The sequence below is a fragment of the Cetorhinus maximus genome, chromosome 23 (assembly GCF_964194155.1).
Source record: "Cetorhinus maximus chromosome 23, sCetMax3.hap1.1, whole genome shotgun sequence".
NCBI lineage: Eukaryota > Metazoa > Chordata > Chondrichthyes > Lamniformes > Cetorhinidae > Cetorhinus > Cetorhinus maximus.
This window is the reverse complement of record NC_135901.1, coordinates 4,838,647-4,860,490: the sequence shown is the minus strand read 5'-3', so window position 1 is coordinate 4,860,490 and position 21,844 is coordinate 4,838,647. Positions and strand designations below refer to the sequence as shown.

General features: G+C 45.4%; 2 protein-coding genes across 2 annotated transcripts in view; one reads left to right on the top strand and one right to left on the bottom strand.

The window, feature by feature from the left end:
- The window catches only part of LOC144698165 (uncharacterized), a 224,551-nt gene that overhangs the window by 177,368 nt on the left and 25,339 nt on the right, over positions 1-21,844 (top strand). The window lies entirely within an intron of this gene.
- On the bottom strand, positions 11,773-12,942 carry LOC144697728 (interferon-inducible GTPase 5-like). The gene has a single exon (XM_078569736.1). The coding sequence runs from the start codon at positions 12,940-12,942 to the stop codon at positions 11,773-11,775; it is 1,170 nt and encodes a 389-aa protein (XP_078425862.1).

Below are 21,844 nucleotides of genomic sequence, written 5' to 3'. Positions count from 1 at the left end.
AAAGTGACCATGGTACCGAGTTACAGGGGACCATTCAAGCTGGGGGTGGTGGGTGGCGGAGAGAGCAGAGTGTAGGAACAGTCGGGGACAGTAGCCAAGGGTGTGAGTCCCGAATGCTGTGCAGCCTGCTCAGTAATGGATTTAAGGACATCTCCTCGGGCTGGAGAGTAATGTGGAGAGGGAGGGAGAGGGCCCAGTTATCGTGGTTCATGTAGGTACCAGCTACATAGGTATTATCGTGTAAGAGGTTCTGCTCAGGGATCATGAGCAGCTAGGACCTAAATTAAAAAAGCAAAAACAAAAGTAATAACCTCTAGATTACTGTCTCAGCCATCAGGAAATCGGTCAAAATGTTGAATGTTCAACAACTGGTATCACAAGGGTCATTTGGAAGAACTCCTTCAGACTCATCCCATCTGGGTCACTAATGTCCTTTAGGGAAGGAAATCTGCCAACCTTACCTGGTCTGGCCCACGTGTGACTCCAGGCCCCAACAATATGATTGACTCCTAACTGCCCTCTGAAATGGCCTAGCAAGCCTCTCAGTTATACTCAAGGCAGCAACTCGCCACCACTTTCTCAAGGAGCACAGGAAGAGGCCATTCAGCTCCTCGGGCCTGCCCCCCCTCCCCCATTCACTAGGATGGCGGCTGATCTTCTGCCTCGACTCCACCATCCTGCCCTATCCCTTCGCGCCCAAAATCCTTTCAGTCTCAGACTTGTATAGACTTAGCGACGGAGCATCCACAGCTCTCAGTGGGGAGGGGGGTGTTAGAATTCCAAAGATTCACAACCCTCCGAGTGAAGGAATTTCCCCTCATCTCAGTCCAAAATCGACGACCCCTCACCCTGAGACTGTGACGCCCCCGCCGCCCCCATTCTAGACTTTACAGCCGCAGGAGGGAAACAGTCTGTCGGCACCAACTCCGTCAAACCCTCGAAGAATGTTCAAAGTTTCAATCAGATCACCTCTCGTTCTTCCAAACTCCAACAGTAACAGGCTCCCCTACTTCAATCTCACCTCGTAGGACGGCCCTCTCGTAGGGATTCACGGAATGAGTAAGGAGGCCATTCTGCGCTTCACCCCCATGCCAGCATCCCAGGGATCAGCCTCGTGAACCCTCACTGCATCCCCACCAAAGGCAAGTCTCCTTAGCTAAGGAGGCTGAAACTTGTGCACATGTGCTCCAGGCGTGGTCTCGCCGAGGCCTTGTATAATGGGGGCAAAACTTCCTTACTCTTAAAGCAGCACCTCCCTCGCAAGGGGAGAGCTGACATGCCATTCGCCGCCCTTTATTGCTTGCTGCCGCCAGCGGGGCAGCTTGCCGCGTTTCGGGTGTGGGGCACCCAAATCCTCCCACGCGTCAACGTTGACCAGGGCTCCGCAAGGTGGCTGAAGGGTGCAACGCCAAAGCAATTCACTCCAGGGCGTCGCCCTGGCTCCCTTTGAGTGAGGGGCACTCGGCGAATCCCAAGTGAAATTGGCGCCGTTCTCCCTTTTGCCCCACATGCAATGATGATGGTGATGATGATGATGGTGTGTGTGTGTGTGTGTGTGCATGTAACTCCTGCCATTTCGTCTTACCTGGACCTTTGGTGCTCTGAGACCCTTTACTGCATTATTTCAACTCTTCGGCCTGCCACTGGTCACTTGCCTACCTCCAACCTGATACGCTTCACTGACTTACTCTACGACCACGTCGCAACCTCTCCTATCTCTTAAAGCCTATCTTTCCTCTTAAGAGGGAAACTTTTCATTTAAGTCCAACAGTTCTGACATGCAGCCAGAGCCACATTAGTTGGCCAATGTTTGGGTGACCTTTGACCCTGCCTAAACTGGCATCCCAATGAGGTCCTGGCTGCCTTTTATTTCACTTTTTAAAACAAAGGGGAGCCTCTCCTGATTAGAGTAACCTTACTTCAAAAACTGTGTTCCCTCTTATAATGTTTTATTTCTACTTTATTCCATGACCAGCCCCTCCACCTCACATCCTCAAATGGCGTCGCTTCCCCCTCCATCTAACGGCTTAAATACCGGGGCGGCCGCAGGGAGGGGGCGGGGACAGCCATCGCCACGCCCCCGCCACCAATCACGGCGGGCGTTTCTGCTTCGCCCATCGCGCGGCGGCGGCCCGCCGTCCAATCAGCTCCCCACCACCTCCAGACCCCGCGCGGGCGGCGGGCGGCTCGAGCTTTCCCGCCAACGGTCGGAATTCAAAATGAGGACCACGTGGTTGGGGTGGTTATTCGGCCCCTCCCGCCATTACAAGCCCCTTTCCCAAAAAATGCGTCGCAAAAAGGCATTAACATGCTAAAGGATATGGTGACCTATCTTCTCAAAATACATGAAGATGAAGACATTAAGATGACTGAAAAACAGAACATCTTAAAAGGCATTCGCAAAAGGAGAGCACATCTTCTTAAAAGGCCATGAGATGACTAAAAAGGACATATTTTCTCAAAAGTCATTAAGATTATTGATAAATAGAACACATCTTCCCAAATGACTGGAAAGGAGGACAAATGTTCTAAAATGCATTAAGATACAGAACATATCTTCCCAGAAGACATTAAGATGACTGAAAAAAGAACATATCTTCTTAAATGCATTAAGATAACCAAAATGAGGACATATACAAACATATGAACTAGGAGAAGGAGTAGGTCACAAGACCCTTCAAGTCTGCTCCGCCATTTAATAAAATCATGGCTGATCTGATTGTAACTTCCTCCTACCCCTGATAACCTGTCACCCCCCTTGTCAATCAAGAATCTATGTAGCTCTGCCTTACAAATATTAAAAGACCTTGCTTCCACCGCCTTTCAAATAAGAGAGTTTCATGACCCACCACCCTCCGAGAGAAAAAATTTCTCCTCATCTCTGTCTTAAATGAGTGACCCCTTATGTTTAAATAGTGACCCCTAGTTCTAGATTCTCCCACAAGAGAAAACATCCTCTCCACATCCACTGACCCCTCAGGATCATAAATGTTTCGATCAAGTCACCTCTTACTCTTCTAAACTCCAGCGGATACAAACCTAACCTGTCCAATGTTTCCTCATAAGACACCCACCCATTCCTGGTATTAGTCTCGTAAACCTTCGCTGAACTGCTTCCAACGCACTTACAACCTTCCTTAAATAAGGTGACCAATACTGTACACAGTTCTCCAGGTGTGGTCTCACCAGTGCCTTGTACAACTGAAGCATAACTTCCCTACTTTTCTATTCAATTCACCTCGCATAAACTATTACATTCTATTAGCTTTCCTAATTACTTGTTGTATCTGCATACTAACCTTTTGTGATTCATGCACTAGGACACCCAGATCATCCAGAATCTTAAATCTCTGCAATCTCTCATTATTTACATAATATGCTTCTTTTTTATTCTTCCTGCCAAAGTGGACAATTTCACATTTGCCCACATTGTACTCCATTTGCCTGGTCTTTGTCCACTCACTTAACCTATCTATGTCTCCCTCTTTATGTCCTCTTCACAGCTTACTTTCCTACCTATCTTTGTGTCGGCAGCAAATGTAGCCACCAAACTATCTGCCCCTTCATCCAAGTCATTTACATAATTTGTAAAAAGTTGAGGTCCCAGCATTGATCCCTGCGGCACACCACTCGTCACATCCTGCCAACCAGAGAAAATCCATTTATGGCTACCCTCTGTTTCCTGTTAGCCAGCCAATCTTCTATCCATGTCAATACATCCCTACACCCACGAGCTTTTATTTTCCACAATAGCGTTTGTGTGGCACTTTATCAAATGCCATCTGAAAATCTAAGTACAGTACATCTACCGGTTCCCGTTTATCCATAGCACATGTGGCTCCTTCAAAGAAGGCCAATAAATTGGTTAAACATGATTCCCCTTTCAAAACACCATGTTGACTCTGCCTGATTGCTTTGAGTTTTTCTAAATGCCTTGCTATAACATCCTTAATAATAGCTTCTAACATTTTCCCTATGACAGATGTTAAGCTAACGAGCCTGTAGTTTCCTGCTTCCTGTCTCCCTCCCTTCTTGAATAAAGGAATCACATTTGCTATATGCCTATCTAATGGAACCTTCCCAAAATCTGGAGAATTTTGAAAAGCTTCTTAAAAGGCTTTAAGATGATCAAATATCCCCTCAAATGCATGGAGGCGGCATATTATAAGGCATTAAGATAACTGAAAAAGAGAGCATTTCTCAAAAGGCATTAAGATAATTGAAAATTATAAAGGAAAATATCTTCTTTAAAAGGCATTAAGATATGGAAAAAGGGAAAATATCTTCCTAAGAAGCATTAAGAGGATTGAAAAAGAGGACATATTTCCTTAAAAGGCATTAAGCTGGCTAAAAAAGAACATAACCTCATCTTATTGCTGAAAAATTGGGGGAAATATCGAAGGCAAGTTAATCAACGGTCAACGCCAGGATGGTTGATCAAGGCCAAATAATTGCCTCCATGTCCAAACAAGAGTTGTCAACACAGGCCATCAAGAGTCACTAAACTTTCTTGAGGTGCAACCACCCACTAAAAACTTAAATGTAGCCCAAAGAGTTTCGGGGGAGATGACGGTGTAGTGGTACTGTAACTGGGCTAGTAATCCAGCGGTCCAGGCTAACACTCAGGGGACACGAGTTCCAATCAAGAAGATTTAGCAGAAGCGACATATGTTCAGAAACAGGAACCTGTCCTCTGCAGGCAAAAGGAAAATGTCCAGGCATTGTGCCTTTTTTTGAATTAAACAAAAGCCTGGGGGGAAACAGTTCCCTTGGTGCATTGTCCAAAGTAACACCTTGACCAATCTGCTAAGTGCAAGATGAAAATCTTCACAGCATGTCTCCTCAGCAATACACAACTCTTATCTATTCTAAACAATTCGGTAGATATGTTGCCTTTATAAAGCACCTTTCATGACATCCCACAGCACTTTACAAGTCAATGAAGTACTTTTGAAGTGTGAGCACTGTCGCATTGTCGGATTACCAATGTGATTACTGCTTTTTTCAGTGTCATTGGCCAAGGGATAAATGCTCATGGCACAGTAGGGATAATTCCCCTGCTCTTCTTCGGAATAGTACCCTTGCAATCCTTTACATCCACCCGAGAGGGCAGATGGGGGGCCCTCGGTTGAAAGCCTCATATGGCAGTGCAGCATTCCCTCAGCACTGCATCAGGAGTGTCAGCCTAGCTTGTGGGCTCGAGTCACTGGACTGGGCCTTGAATCCACAACCTCTGACCCTGCGGCCAGGCTGCTAGCCAACAAGCCATGCTGGGTATACAGTAAGGCTTTGTATTCAAAAACCAGGGTGATTTGATTGAAGTGTATACAAGATCCCGAACGGCCTTGACAAGGTGGATGTCGAAAGGATGTTTCCTCTTATGGGTGAGTCCAGAACTAGGGGGCACTGTTTTAAAATTAGAGGTCGCCCTTTTAGGACAGAGATGAGGAGAATTTTTTTTCTCTCAGAGGGTTGTGCGACTTTCGAATTCTCTGCCTCAGAAGATGGTGGAGCTGGAGTAATTGAATATTTTTAAGGCGGAGGTGGACAGATTCTTGTGAGGCAAGGGAATCAAAGGTTGCCAGGGTTAGATGGGGATGTGGAAATCGAAACACAAGAGGATCAGTCATGATCTTATTGAATGGCGGAGCAGGCTCGAGGGGCTGAATGGTCCACTCCTGTTCCTATTTCTTATGTTCTAATGTTCCAATCATGTCAATATTTCCTATGAGGAAAAAATGTTAACATCTCCACTGTTAGAGGTGAATAAGAATAGGGCAGGTTTAGATAAAGTAGACAAAGTAAAGCTGTTCCCATGAGCGAGGTACAGGAGACACAGATTTGAGGTTTCGCACAGGGGATGTGGGGGAGATGTGAGGTAGAACTTTTTTACACAGCGAGTGGTAATGAACTCGCTGCCCACGAGGGTGGTGGAAGCAGAGACGATGAATGATTTCAAAAGGAAATTGGGTGGAAACCTGATGGAAATAAACTTGCAGGGGTACGGGGATAGAGTGGAGGGAATGGGACTGACTGGATTGCTCTGCAGAGGACCAGCATGGACTCGATGGGCCAAATGGCCTCCCTCCTAAGCGGTAATGGCTCATTGACTATCATCTGTGGCCTTATACCCTACTATTGAACAAAATGTTAAAGTCTCTTTTCCTACATATATCCAAAAACTTTCTACACAAATTTCCATTTGCTTTTTCAAATCATTAAAACTTCTAGCATACAAATTGAGGCTTTAAAAAAATTACACATTTCACATGATTAAATTTATCCATAGGGTTTTTATTTGAAAGGGACGACTTTTCTACACGACAGCAGCACAGAAACAGAACATTCGGCCCATCTGCTGCATGCCAGTATTTCTGCTCCACATGAGCCTCCTCCCACCCCCTTACCACATCCTTCTGTTCTTTTCTCTCTAATGTCTCTCCAACTTCCCTTTAAACATATCTATGCTATCCCCCTCAACCTCTCCTTGTGGTAGCGATTTCCACATTCTCACCACTCGCTGGGAAATGAAGTTTCTCCCGAATTCCCCATCGGAGTTTCCATTCAAAAGGTCTCAACCTCTTCCAGCACTTTGGGTTTAAGACTCAATATCCATTTACTTACAGCTGTATTTTCACTGACTAAATATATTTTAAGGGTCCTTGGCAGCTGGAATATAATGGCACTGAGACAGACGAGTCACTGAATGTTCTGGTTCAACCCTCTTCAATGCGTGTATTCCTTTTCAAAACTATTTAAATGAAATTCTAGAGGGGAAAACTTTAAAATGTTTATTTGGATAAAATTCACGTTTAATATTTTGAAAGGAGATGATTATTTGTGTAGTGATTGAACATCTCCTACTTGGGCAGCCCTTCAGGTTCGAGGATGACTTGCTTCCACTCCAGTCTGATGGGTTCTAAGATGGCTGAGAAGCCCAGCGTACGATCTGCAGACTGTGCCACATGCAGCGGCAGCTGGAGATTGAAGGGTGGGGCAGATGGCTCATCCGCGGGTTTGCACGCTCTCTCAGACACCTGGGCTTAACCTTCACAAAAGAACCTCCTCCATCCATTTTGGTCGGTCACAAGCCAGGGACTCCCATGAGTCGGTGTTACTTGGGGGGTGGGAAAGGGGGGGAAATAAGTGTCACTGAAGCGTCTCCTGCCTCCATTGAGTTCTGAGTACAGCAGTTGCTTCTGGAGTCTGGTATCAGGCATATGGAAGACCTGTGCTGCGTAAGAGAGTGGGTTTGGAGTGATTTGCGCCTGGTGTTGGATGGCCTTTTTAGTTTAAAAAATAAACTGCAGGAATGATTACACATAATTATGCTTTTGAGGGATTCTGCATAGAGATGGTTGGATATTTGAGACTCATTTTAAGATTATTTTCCCCCCAAACACACCATACATTGGGAAGTCAAGATGCCAAATGTGCTGATGGTGTAGCATATTAAATCATTCTGCTAGCATAGACGATAGCCAGAGGGACTCACCAACTTGGTAATAATATTATTTGTTCGCCAATATGCAAACATTTGAGGTTTAGTCGTCAGAATCCTCCAGGCCCACTTCAAACTCGCAGGCTTCCTATCTAAAACGGAACCCAATTTATTGGCTGCGATCTCACCTTAAATCTGGCCCTTCCACTAAAGGAAATGTTCCCTATTTCGCTTTCTTTGGAACAGAGGAGACCAAGGAGTAGAACGTAAGTTGTGTACAATATTATGCATTTTATCTGTAATGAAGAGGGCCATGATGCAGAGTGGATATGAAGTACCCATTTCTCTCAGGAGCTCTGTATTTGAGGGGACTGCCTAAGTGTGTTGGTACTCAAACAGAGGCAGTGGGTGCACACTCGCACAGGTGCATGCAGGAGATTAATAGGAGCCAGGTTGTCTTGAGGTTTTGAAAGATGTAAAGGATAGGGGTGTTTAGCTTGAGGTACAAGTAACTAGGCTAGATCTAAAATTTGCGTTTTTAGAGAAGTTGAGAGTTTGTTTGAATATCAAAGGGGAGTCAGATGTGCAAAAAAACATCTTTACCTTTCGCAGGAGTTCCATAGGTAGAGTAGTGGGGTTACTATATTTTATTGACCCAAAAAGCAAAGACAAGACAGAAACAGAAAAAGATTTTATATGTGGAAGGATTTGAGTTTCAAAGAGGTGTGAGAACAATGTAACTGGGATGGAAGGGGAAAGAGTTTAGGATTAGAGATAGCTGGAGCCCTGGGCCCGGAGAGGATGCCATTCAGTCAACAGAAAAGTCCTGGGCTGCAACAAGCAGTTTTATTCTGAAGTGGATTCCAACGTAGAGTCGAAGAGGGTAGAGGTCATGTGCTATGCTTTTATTAAAGCTACAACACTTCGCCTTGTGTAATATTACTGGATTTTATAGTTAACCATCTATAAAGGGACTGTTTCCTGGGAGGTGTTCACTTGGAGGTTTGACCAAGTAGAATTTTCCTTTTTTTGGGGCATGTTTAAAAAAAAAAACTATCAATGGTGTAACTAATCTTGTATGTTTACGTTTCCTTTTATTGTTGCTAATAAAACTTTTGCGATTTTAAGGAAAAGCATTACTGGACTTCTTACTAAGATCGGTACATCGCCTTGTTTTCAGAATACAGAAAAGGGTATAGTCCATAAGACAAGTTTCCCTGAGATTTGGTTTGCACAGCAATTAACACTGGCTGTGGTTATAACAATGGAAGATGGTCACACTCCCAAGGACCTTCCATGTAGCAAGGTACATGGAGCTAAATTACTAGTGGGCAACCAAAGCAATGGCTCAAGGATGATTGTAGCCATGACACGAAGGCCCTAACCATCGACAATTGCATCTGGGAGTCAATTCTTTTAGGTTGGCGTGTTATGCCACAAATGGCCAGTGGCAACAATCCCCAATGTCACTTGGCAGCTTCATGGTGCAGTGCCTGAGACAGAACCTGTCACTTGGCCTTCAAAGAGAAAGGTACACCAAGTGACGACACCCCTCTGATTGGATCATTTGCTACCTGCCTGTTGCCCACAGATTGACCTCACCAAGGGGAATGTTGATGTCCTTCAACAACCAGGAGACAAATTTAATGTCATTGGCAGAAGGATTAGATGGGAATAGAAACTGAACTAGCCATATAAATAGTGGCTACGAGAGGTCAGAGGCCAGGAACGATGTGACAAGTAACTCATCTCCTGACTCCAAAGCCTGTCCACCATCTGCAAACCACAAGTCTGGAGTGCGATGGAATACTCCACTTGTCTGGATGAGTGCAGCTCCCACAACACTCAAGAAGCTCGACACCATCCAGGACAAAGCAGCCCCGCTTGATTGACACCCCATCCACAAACATTCACTCCCTCCGCCACTGACAGTAGCAGCAGTGTGTACCATGTACAAGACACTGCAGGAATTCACCAAATCCCCTTCAAAGCACCTTCCAAACCCACAACCACCACCACCTAGAAGGACAACGGCAGCAGACACATGGGAATACCACCACCTGGAAGTGCCCATCATTGTCACTCACCATCCCGAGTTGGAAATATATCAGCCATTCCTTCACTGTCATTGGGTCAACCTCCTGGAACTCCCTCCCTAACAGCACTGTGGGTGTATCTGTACCACAGGTACTGCAGCTGTTCAAGGCAGCTCACTACCACCCTCAAGGGCGACTAAGGATGGGTAATAAATGCTGGCCCAGCCAGCATAGCCCACATCCCATGAATGAATTTTTAGAAATTCATATGTGATGGGTACAGGCAGCAACTTTATACACATTTATTGGAAGTGGACATCGCTGGCTTGGTCAGCATTTATTGCCCATCCCTAATTGACCTTGTTCAGACATTAAGAGTCAACCACATTGCTGTGGATCTGGAGTCACATGTAGGCCAGATAAGGACAAGGACATCTGAAGGTCAGTGAACCAGATAGGACTTTACAACAAGAAAAATGGTCAGACGTGGGGTCTATTTTTTTTTTTGTAAATTGAATTCAAATTTCACCATTGGGATTTGGACCGAGGTCCCAGAGCATTACCCTGGGTCTCTGGAATACCAGCCTGGTGACAATACCACTACGCCACCACTTCTCCAAAAAGTGCACTTGGAAATCTGCGTGTCATGCTGTAACCCACAAGGCTAGGGACCAATCCCAGTTGGCACAGACATGGGCCAAATAGCTTCACTATGCTGCAAATCTAAACAAAAATTGCTTTTAAAGTTATCCAGGGTTTGGGAACGTGTGTATACCTAATCCAGTTTTACAGAAACATAACTACACAGTTATCATAGAGAAACAAATTCCAAGGTAGCTGACTCCAGGATAAATTGCATAAGTTATTCATTTTAATAAATCAATTCCGCACGAGTGACAGACAGCTCCAATACAAAAAGTCTTTGATGACCCACGTACAAACCTGCATTTATGAAATCAGTATTTACAGGAAATTCTTGAATAGAACTGGAAAATGAAAAAGTGGATGACAAACAGGTTACATGCAACAGTTAACAAAATGTTGAAGCCTTTAAAAAAAATTAAGTCACCTGCAGTTAAACCCTTCACTAAAGCTACTTTGAAAAGTCAGATCAGTCACTGTACACATTAATAATTTTAAATTCTGAAGTTCCTCAAATAACCGTAGTGAGTTCAGTTATCAATTGGAAATAGACTGAAACGTTAAGTTGTGCGAATTTTGACACTCCCAATAGCATTCCTTTCGTGAAATAAAATAGAGACTCACTCAGCTATAATCTGTACAAGAAACAGCTTTGTTTATATATTCAGCAAAAAAAGTGAGTTTACTTGCATTGCTCAGATATCACATCTTCCATTTCTTTTGCACACACTTGGCATTTCCTTTTTGAATCCTGGCCTTTCCCCCACCAATTCCCCCTGCAGTGACAAGTTTCTAATGTCTCCTCCTGTTGGGAGGAGAGGAAAACAAAGCAGTGCCGTCAATAGTCAGCCATTCTGCCAAAATATTGGGCTCAATTAGTGTTGATGTGCTTGAAACAAAGGTTCAATTTTTAAAAAAAAATTTAAGTGTTGCATCATATCCCCAACTGCTCGACAACCACACTGGACTCAGGTTTAAGTCAAAAATGTCACGCCCATCACCTTTAAAAGTGGAGAGTCAGCAATTCAATCTACACTAGGGCTAACAAAGACGGTCATTGGCTGTTTAATGATGGTGTTTACTATTACAACATCTACAAGAGTTATTGCTACTTTTAACATGGGAAGGATAGAAGAAATGATCCCCAATATTGCATCAACACTTGGATGTACAATACAGCTTAAAAACTTACAAAAGAAAACACATCTGGGTTATGTTGCTCATTCAGACAAAGAGGGTCAGTCAATATGTTGCATTGACAACAGCTGGAGGGTTGCAGTAATGTGCTTAGGCGAAACTTCACACCCACCTAGCATGGTAGCTACCAGCTCCAGTGAAATACGAGTCTTGTAGTGCCTAGCCTTCAATTTTGGCCCATGCCCATGTGGACTGCCAAGTAGAATTTCATCTGAAGGTCTTGGGGTGAAATGGATATGTTTTGTACTTTCAGAAGAGAAGGCATTGTGCATTAACAATCTTGGACTGGCAGAGCATGGAATGCCTCTGCAACAAGGTTACATTGCAGACTATGGAGGAAAAGAATAGGGAATTAAGCCACGTCACCCACCAGAGGATGCCTTTGATACTGAAGTTGAGGTTTCCTCTCCCTTCATGTGTACCAAACACCATTAGATTGTTGGGCCTCAAACAATGTTATTCACCCTTCAGTACATCCTCCATTTTCCTCTGAACACGGCAGGCATCGTCCGTAAACTTCTGCAGCATGGTATCCAACAAGTGGATGGTGGAAGTCCCAGACAGCTTCCTTCCAGGCAGGGTCTCGAGAAAGGGAATCCACTTCACGTAGCTGTGGGAGACCGACACGTTTATCTCCGTCCACTTCAGCAGCTCCTCCGAGACGCCCTTCTCCGTCAGCATCTTCGCCATCGTGGTCTGGATCTCATCCGAGAGGACAAAGGTCGGCTGGCGAATCAGCTTGGCCCTTTTGCTCAAGGCCGGGTAGTCCAGCCCTAACAGGACGCGGTAAAGCCGGATCTCGTTGTACAGAAAGTGGACATTGGCCTGGTAAGGCAGCTGCTCGACCGGGATGGGGTCGATGAGGCAGCTGTAGATCGCCGACACCGGAATGAACTCCCTCAGAGAGTCCTTCAGCTCCATCTTGTTGGCCAGGTAGTGCAGGGAGAGCAGCAGGGCGTGTTTCTGGAGTGGAGGAGAGGAATTTCTCTGCAGAGCCTGGACGCACTCCAGAAAGTCGAACCTGTCAACCTGGTGGGAGGAGACACAGAAGAAGTGAGCAATCGCGTATTCAATGTCCAGGTTTGCAAAGTAGCCGGCGGTGAAAACATTCAGGACGTACTCAACGAACTCCTTCTCCCTGTAGCCAGGAGGGCCCAAGTCAATCTTGGTGCGGATGAGGTAGAACTGCTTGCCAACCCGCCTGAGCTCGCTGGCAAGGGCTGCGACCTCCCACGTGAACCACGTCGATGACAGGATGAAGAAGCCGACGTACTTGTCGACCTCCACCGCCTTCAGGTAGTCGCCCGACGAGAAGCCGGATCCCCGAACGCTGGGCAGCTCCCAGAACACAGAACTGGGGTTCCCCGGCCGGCTGTAAGGCGCCGGCTTTGTCACCTGTTGGGCGGGGCCGGTGGGTGCCGCGCCATCTTCGCCATCCTTGTAACCCATGACTGAATTAATGAAAGCAGACTTCCCCACTCTCGGGGTCCCGGTGACCGCCACATGAACCGTCACACTTTCCAATCTGCTCCTCTCAGCTTTCACCAAAGATGCCACTTCGGATATCCCGTCACGGCTCATGGCATCTGAAAATCTTCCTATAATCCCCTCAATTTCCAAATCCATGCTCGTAAACTGAGAGAAAAATAAACCATAGTTAGAATCTAATCTACAGCATAGAAGAAAGAATGAACACACCGATGAGCTCCAAGAGTCCTCCTTCCGTTTCTAAGACCCACAAACACACGTGGGAGAAGAGAGGGAGTGGAGGTGCCACATAATGGATGGCACTAGTAATCCAGAGACACAGGGCAATGCTGTATGGGCCCGGGTTCAAATCCTGCCATGGCAGATGGTGGAATTAGAATTCCATAAAAATCTGGTACTAAAAATCTAGTGACGGCCACGAACCCATCTGGTTCACTAATGCCCTTTCGGGAAGGAAATCTGCTGCTGTCCTTATCTGGTCTGGCCTACATACGGTTAATTCTGACACCCACGCCCCATGAATGAATAAAAAATTTAACTCAATGCCAACTGAGGGAAGTCACCTTTTTCTCAGGCCTTGAGGAAACAGACAGGCCACTTCGTATAGATGGACGCCTGATTTTAATCTCTTGCGTGCTAGTCTGCTAGATACAACAAGATTTGTCACACAAGGAGGCCATTCGATCTGTCAACTGAGCAATTCAGCTAGTGCCATTCCCCTCTAGTCCTGCATATTCTGCTGTCCTGTAGCCAAGATCACTATTTTTATAAAACTTAAGTGGCTAAATTACATGTTTAAAAAAACCTGGATGAAGGCTTTCAAATGACTGGAGCCATTGCTGGCCGACTCAAACAAAAGTAACTTCCTGGCACTCAGAACAACTGCCACTTCGTTATCTCTGAAGAGACGCCAATGATTGTTGTGACTGCAAAGATCAAATCCAAGGAAATTGTACAAAGACCAATTACATTTCTAAGGCCAAGGCCTGGCCAACAGAGAAGACCAGTCAGAGTTCAAAGGACCCCAAAACCTCTTGGAAATGATTAATGGTTGAAACATTAACCATCAAGAATCCAGACTAAGGAATATAAATAAATCCTTTGTCCGAACCAAAGTGGAGAAGTGGGAGTCATATCACATGATTTCCCCACCACCCTAGCTGGGAGAACCAGTTACCCTGCCTTGTGGAGCTGCGAAGCAGATTGCTATCTTCCATAGAGCAAGTGGCAGCAGAGCCGGGACTCTGTCCAAGTTTAAATGGCCCTAGCCCCTATCTGCACTGTTTCTACCAGAACTTACTGCACCAGCGCCTACAGGACTAATTCATCTCATCATAGAAGTTCTGCGCACTGGAGAAGTGAATTATCCAGGATTAGTCTTCAAGCTGCTGACTCTGAAAGGAATTCATCATTGGACCTTTGATTCTGGATTCCAGTGAAATAATTTTTATTTTCTGTGGTCTTTGCCCTGTACTTCTTCCTTTATCCCTCTTTTGTATGAACGTAAAAGTGGATGGGAGGTGTGGTACGTGTTTGCTTCGTATGTGTAAAATAAACTACTCCTCCGATTCTACCCTCGAGATTGCTGTGGACTGGTTAATAAAAATTGGATCACATCAAAACTGAGGCTTGGGGAAAAAAATGCCACCACTTTTGAAATCATTCATTCCCCCACTTCCACCACCCCCCACGGGCATCACACGCGCAGTGTTAAAAAATAAAAATGTTCTTCACACTTCTCCTCCACCCTCTCCCCGCCCCACACCCCGTCTCTTAACTAAAATCTGCGTTCCTAGTCCATGGTATCATCAGCTTTTCCTCGTACAGGTAAAACGTGGAGAAGCTGGGATTGCTTTGAGAATGGAAAAGCTTAAGAGGACATTGAGGTTCTCAAAAAAAAAATCACAAACCGTTCAATGGCAGCAGAGTTTGATTTTAAATGGGGGTTGCTGAAAAAACCGTAGCAACACGAGAAAGTTTTTTTTTTAAAAAAACCGTTGTGAAATGGCAGCAGCAGATTCTAAAATGAAAATTCCCATTTGTGTAACTTTAAGGCTACAGGGAACACCACAAGAGCGGAACTAATCAGATAAGAGTCAGTACATGCAGGGTGGGCTGAATGGCCTCCCCGTGCTGTACAAATGCAGAAACTGTTTAGCCTGCAGATGGTCAACCGTGATGGTCTAGCATTCAGCTGGATGTCAGTGTAAATAAATGCAGGATTAATTACATCTAATGGAGGCAAGTCCCATATGTAAGAAGTCAACCAAACCCATTTCTACTCAGATGTAGAGAGGACAACCGCAAGGCACAGGGCCCTCTATGACCAGTTGTCTATGTTATTGTGCGGGTAAATTATTTCTTCAAAAGATCTCAAGCAGGCTATCAGGGTCACTGACCAGGGGAAGTCAATTCTGACAGCATAGAACTAAACAAACCACTCAAATTCAACCTTTTGATTTGCACATCAGTCCAAGAAATACTATGATACAATGCCAAAAGTATCTTTACAGTGCAAGAGGACAACACTTGGCCCGTTGTGTCTGCACTGTCTCTCTGAAAGAGCATTCTGCCTAGTCCCACTCCTCTGCCTTATCCCTGTAACCTCACACACTTTTCAGGGAGCAATCCAATTTCCCTTTGAATAGCTCGGTTGAACCTGCCTCCACCACCCTTTCAGGAAGTTCGTTTCAGACTCCAACCACCCTCTGGGTGAAAAAGTTTTTCTCAAATCACATTTACTGCTTTTCCCACAGAAAGTTTGAATCTGTGCCCTCTCGTTCTTGATGTTCTCTTGAGTGGGAACAGTTTCTCACTATTTACCCTGTCCATAGCCCTCAGGATCTTGAATCTCTCTTATCTAGTCTCTTCTCAGCCTTATTTTCTCCAAGAGAGTCCCAGCTTATCCTTATAGTTACAGCTCTTCATCCCAGTTATCATTGAGAATCTAGAGAATATATCAATCAATATTTTCTTTGGAACATAGGGAAACCTAATACAACCCCTCCTGCCCACACCAGTGGTAATGCTCCAGTCAAGCCTCCTCCCATCTAACTCAGTATACCTCTATTCCCATTTCCCTAAATGTATTTAAAGGGGGAAGATGGATAAATACATCTACACTATTCACCTCAACCACTCCCTGTGGGAGTGAGTTCCACATTCTCCCGCACTCTCTGGGAGAAGAAGTTCCTCCTGAATTCCCCACTGGATTTATTAGTGACAATCTTATATTGATGATCCCTAAATCTGGTCTCCCCCACAAGTGGAAACCTATTATAATCACTTCCATATGTTTAAAGATCCCAGTCAGCATCTAAAAGCTAAGTACTAGGGAACATGATTGGGTGATTCTCAAAAACAAGCCAGAATATCCAATTTAGAACAAAGTCAGATTTTTCATTATTTTACAATGTAACATTACAACTCAGTCAGAACTCTAGGCTAGAAACTCAAATTAATGAGCAGCATTATGTGTCAGGAAAATCAATAGCATTTCAAATCAAATTAATTGTGCAAAGCTGCTCAATGGCCTGATTAAATCTATCATGCAGTGCTTAGCACATTTAGATTTAACATATATCGCCACCAAGAAAGCATTATTCAACTGAGATTACATCATGCTAAAAACAGGGACTGGAAATCAATTACAGACACCCAACATCACCTTCCCTCTCCCACAAACCATTTCTATCTCAATTTCAAATCAGTTTTCCTGGTTTACGCTGGAGGCCAACAGTTCCAACGAACATTAGCCATGTTAAAAGGAGGATTGGCTCTGCGCTACCAGTCACAATTACAGGGCAAAAAAGGTAGCACTTTCAAATAAACCAACACAAATAGCCATCTTCCTCTCGGACATGTTATTCCATGAATCATTCACTAAGAAACTTTAATGGTTTTGGACAAGTCTGTCTGAGCTCACTGGAAACAATCAGAGCCTCCCTAATTTGTTTAGTGGAAGGACAGACAAGGAGCTGCTCAGCAATTCAAATTGCCAAAAACGAAAAGGGAACATTGCTTCAAGAGCTTTGGGTTCCTCACTCACCACAGAAGTAACAAGCATGCTAAAAACCAAGAGATGAGCAAAAAATCCATTGTTCCCCTCAATAGTTCACAAAAACTGTTACCAGCCATTTTAATTCTCTACCTTGTTCTCACTCCAACCTGTCCTCAGCCTTCTCCACTATTCCAGTGAAGCCCAAGAAACAGCACTTCATCTGTCAAATCAGACACTGCCTACAGCCTTTAAAGTTCAACAATTTCAGATTAATCTCTGCCCCCATTTTGTTTCCTTTGCCAGTTTCACTTTTACTTTTTTTTTAAGCATTCAGACGACAGCTGCTCTTAAAAATTCTGCCATTCACACCTATAGACACATTTTGTTTCTTTACTTATCCCAAAACTAATTGCCTTGACACCACACCATAAAACCTCTCATCCTTCAATCACTTACATTTCAATTTTGAAAACAATCATCTCCACTTGCTGAAAATCTATTCCATTTCTATCTTTACTCAGTTCTGATAAAAGGTCATCAACCTGAAACATTAGCTCTACTTGTGTTTCTCCTTTCTCACCATAGATAGTGCCCAGCCTGCTGATTGCTCCCAACATTTCCTGTTTGTCTTCAACTGACGGTCCATCATCCACTTACATGGATGAATATCCTCCACTAACCACCCAATCATACAACTCTGCCAAATGCTCCCACAGCTTTTATATAATGCTAATTGATCTCTTCTGACTACTTAACTGAAGCACCTATGTCAATTTGAAAAAGGTGCAGCCAGTTTCCATTGACTCATTGTCACCTCTCAGAATATTTATTATGTAACATCTCCACCATCTCATTAAGCCAATTATTGGTTAATGGAAGCAAAGTGGCATCCAAAGTGACTAACTTGACTCAGAAACCAGCTGTGAAATGTTGCATCCACTTAGACATGATCATGGTCAATTAAAATGGCCACCCCCTTGGGACACGACAGTTAAATAGTAGTCAGGGTGCAAGGGGTATCAATCTCGCCCCCGAATCAAAAGGTTGTAGATTTGTAGTCCCATTCCAAAGACATGAGCACAACATCAAGTCTCACACTCCTCAGTGGCAGTATTGAGAGTGGGCTGCCCTGTCAGAGGGCCAGTACTGAGTGCTGCTCTGTCAGAGAGTCAGTACTGAGGATGATCTGCACTGTCAGAGAGTCAGTACTGAGGATGATCTGCACTGTCAGAGAGTCAGCACTGATGATGATCTGCACTGTCAGAGAGTCAGCACTGATGATGATCTGCACTGTCGGAGGGTCAGTACTGAGGAGCGCTGCACTGTCAGAGGAGCAGAAATGAGGAGCGCTGCATTGTTGGAGGGTCAGTACTGAGAGAGTGCTGCAGTTTTGGAGTGGAGGTCAGTACAGAGGGAGTAATGCCTCTTAGAGGGTCAGCACTGAAGGCAAGATGTACTGAGGGTGTGGTGCACAGTTAGGGGTGGGGAGGGTGAGTACTGAGGGAGCGCGGCCCTGTCGGAGGGTCAGTGCTGAGGGAGCGCGGCCCAGTCAGAGGGTCAGTGTTGAGGGAGCGCAGCCCTGTCGGAGGGTCAGTGCTGAGGGAGCGCGGCCCTGTCGGAGGGTCAGTGCTGAGGGAGCGCGGCCCTGTCGGAGGGTCTGTGCTGAGGGAGCGCGGCCCTGTCGGAGGGTCAGTGCTGAGGGAGCGCGGCCCTGTCGGAGGGTCAGTGGTGAGGGAGCGCCGCCCTGTCGGAGGGTCAGTGGTGAGGGAGCGCCGCCCTGTCGGAGGGTCAGTGGTGAGGGAGCGCCGCCCTGTCTGAGGGTCAGTGGTGAGGGAGCGCCGCCCTGTCGGAGGGTCAGTGGTGAGGGAGATCCGCCCTGTCGGAGGGTCAGTGGTGAGGGAGCGCCGCCCTGTCGGAGGGTCAGTGCTGAGGGAGCACCGCCCTGTCGGAGGGTCAGTGCTGAGGGAGCGCCGCCCTGTCAGAGGGATGACATTCGGATGACACATTAAACTGAGGCCCTGTCTTCTCCAGTTGGCATTTAACAGCTAATTCTCTTCGACTGAATTGCTTGTTACCTTTGATGTGCTCCATGCAACCCACCTTCCTGTGGAACTAAGAAATTATTGGGATGGATCAATGATTACTGGCCATCTTCTTGTTGTCTCTAGGAGGTGTCAGCTGTGGCTCAGTCCATAGCACCCTCGCCTTTGAATTAGAGGGTTGTGGGTTCATGACCCACTCCCGGAAACCAAGAACTGTGATTGTACTCGAAAGGGTTGCAATCTGTGACTGTTGATGACTCGAAAGAGTTTCTAGTTGTCTCTATCAATGTATGACATTTAATACCCCCATCCTCTAGACATGCTTACACAGGGCTAGGAATTGGTATGGTTAAAATTTAAAACTTTTTTTTAAAACTTAAAGATAGTTTGTCCTGTTGTAAAATTGTTTTTTCATTCTTTCATTTATTGCCCATTCCTAATTGCCCCTTGAGAAGGTGGCGGTGAGCTGTCTTCTTGAACAGCTGCAGTCCCTGTGGCGTAGGTACACCCACAGTGCTGTTAGGGAGGGAGTTCCAGTGATAGTGAAGGAACGGCGATATACTTCCAAGTCAGGATAGTATGTGACGTGGAGGAGAACTTCCGGTGGTGTTCCCATTTATCTGCTGCCCTTGTCCTTCGTGGCGGTGCAGGTTGCAGGTTTGGGACGTGCTGTCAAAGGATCCTTGGTGAGTTGCTGCAGTGCATCTTGTAGATGGGGCACACTGCTGCCACTGTGCATCGGTGGTGGAGGGAGTGAATGTTTGTGGATGTGGTGCCAATCAAGCGGGCTGCTTTGTCCTGGATTGTGTCGAGCTTCTTGTGTGTTGTGGGAGCTACACTCATACAGGCAAGTGAAGAGTATTTCATCACACTCCTGACTTGTGCCTTGTAGATGGTGGACAGGCTTTGGGAAGTCAGGAGGTGGGTTACTCACCTCAGAATTCCCAGTCTGTAGCTCTTGTAGCTATAGTATTTTATATGGCTCGTCCAGTTCAGTTTCTGGCCAATGGTAACCTCCCAGGGTGTTGATAGTGGGGGTTTCAGTGATGGTAATTTCATTGAACATCAAGGGGAGATGGTTAGATTCTCTCTTGTTGGCAATTGTCATTGCCTGGCACTTAACAATTCACGAATGTTACTTAAAGAAATGGTTCAAATTGTTCATCCCCCGAGATGCTCCTGAGTTTAGTGTGTCACTGTACAATTCAGCTGAGTGCACTGCTAAGGTTTTATTGAATGGCGAAGTTTAATCAGTCAGACAATAGATTATTAGGCAAGAAGGGGCCAGCATGGAGCAGAAGGAGAATACTCAGCCCCTCGGGCCTGCTCCACCATTCAATAAGATCGTAGCTGATCTTCTACCTTACTCCACTTCCTCACCCGACATATCCCCATATCCCTTAATATCCAAAAACGTATCAATCTCAGTCTTGAATATACTCAACGACTGAGCATCCACAATTTTTTAGGGAAGGGAATTCCAAAGGTTCACAATGCTCTGAGCGAAGAAGTTTCTCCTCATCTCAGTCCAAAATTGCCAACCCTTTATCCTGAGGCTGCGCCGGCCCGCCCACCCGCCACCCCGCCACCCCGCCCACGCCCCGCCCCCGTTCTGCCTCTCCAGCCAAGGTGGAAATCCAGACTTGGAAATATATCGCCGTTCCTTCACTGTCGCTGGGTCAAACTCCTGGAACTCCCTCCCTAACAGCACCGTGGGTGTACCGACACCACATGGACTGCAGCGGTTCAAGAAGGCAGCTCAACACCACCTTCTGAAGGGGCGATTAGGGATGGACAATAAATGCTGGCCCAGCCAACGAAGTCCACATCCTATGAACGGTTTTTTTAAAAAAAGTGATCGCTTATTGTCTCAAATTCTAACTTGATGGTGGACAGATTGGCATACGGTATTTTTTTCAGGCACCATCTGGTTTCTGAGACAGCTTTGCTGAATCATCTAGCACAGTGTGCATGACTAGAGATCAATAAAGATTTTAACTTTCTATCACAATCTGTAAAGTGAGACAAGGACAGAGGTCACATCTCTACCCAAACGGGAATCAGGATAATTGCGTATATTTCTCAGTATATTCACTGCTTCGAGGCATTATCTCTGTCCAAGAGTGGATTAAGGAGAAGAAAAGGCTTGCGTTGCCATTAAGTTACAGCACAGAAGATGGCTATTTGGCCCATTGTGACTGCTGGCTCTCTGAAAGAAGTCATACAAGTTCTGGTACAATCACATTGCTTTTATATTCTGTGCCTCCATTTATAAACTCAAGGAACCCATTTGCTTTTATTACCACCTTATCAACTCTGTTGAGTTGAACAGTAGCCTTGTGGTCATGTTACTGGACTAATAATCTCGAAACGTGAGTTCAAATCCCACCATGGCCAGAAGGAATTTAAATTAGGCTCATTAAATGAATCTGGAATTAAAAGTGAGTAACAGTGATCATGATACCATAATTATTGTTGTAAAAAACCATCTGGTTCATTAATGTCCTTTAGGGAAGGAAATCTGTCATCCTGACCCGGTCTGGCCTGCATATGATTCCAGAACCACAGCAATGTGGTTGACTCCTAGCTGCCCTCTGCAATGGCCCAGCAAGCCACTCAGTGGAATTCAAGAAGACAAATCCCCATCATCTTCTCAAGGGGAAATGAGGGAGAGGCAATAAATGCCAGCCATGAATGAACAAAATAAGGGACCTGCCTCCCTTAGGTTTGGCCTAATGCCTCTCTGCTCATCTCCACATGACCCATACGTTACGTTTCCTGGTGGCACAATGATCAAGGGTAGCATTTAATTCTGAGGATACTAGCTTGGGTGCCAGGAAGTGGGAACTTCAGTAAGGAAAGCAACAACTAAACGCAGAGTAGATGGCGATGTAAGGTGTAGAGAGATTGTATTTAAACTACATAACATTGTGGTGTGAGCACTCATCCTTTTATTTTCGTGTTCAGAAGGTGCCAGTGTGTGGTACACTCATGTTCC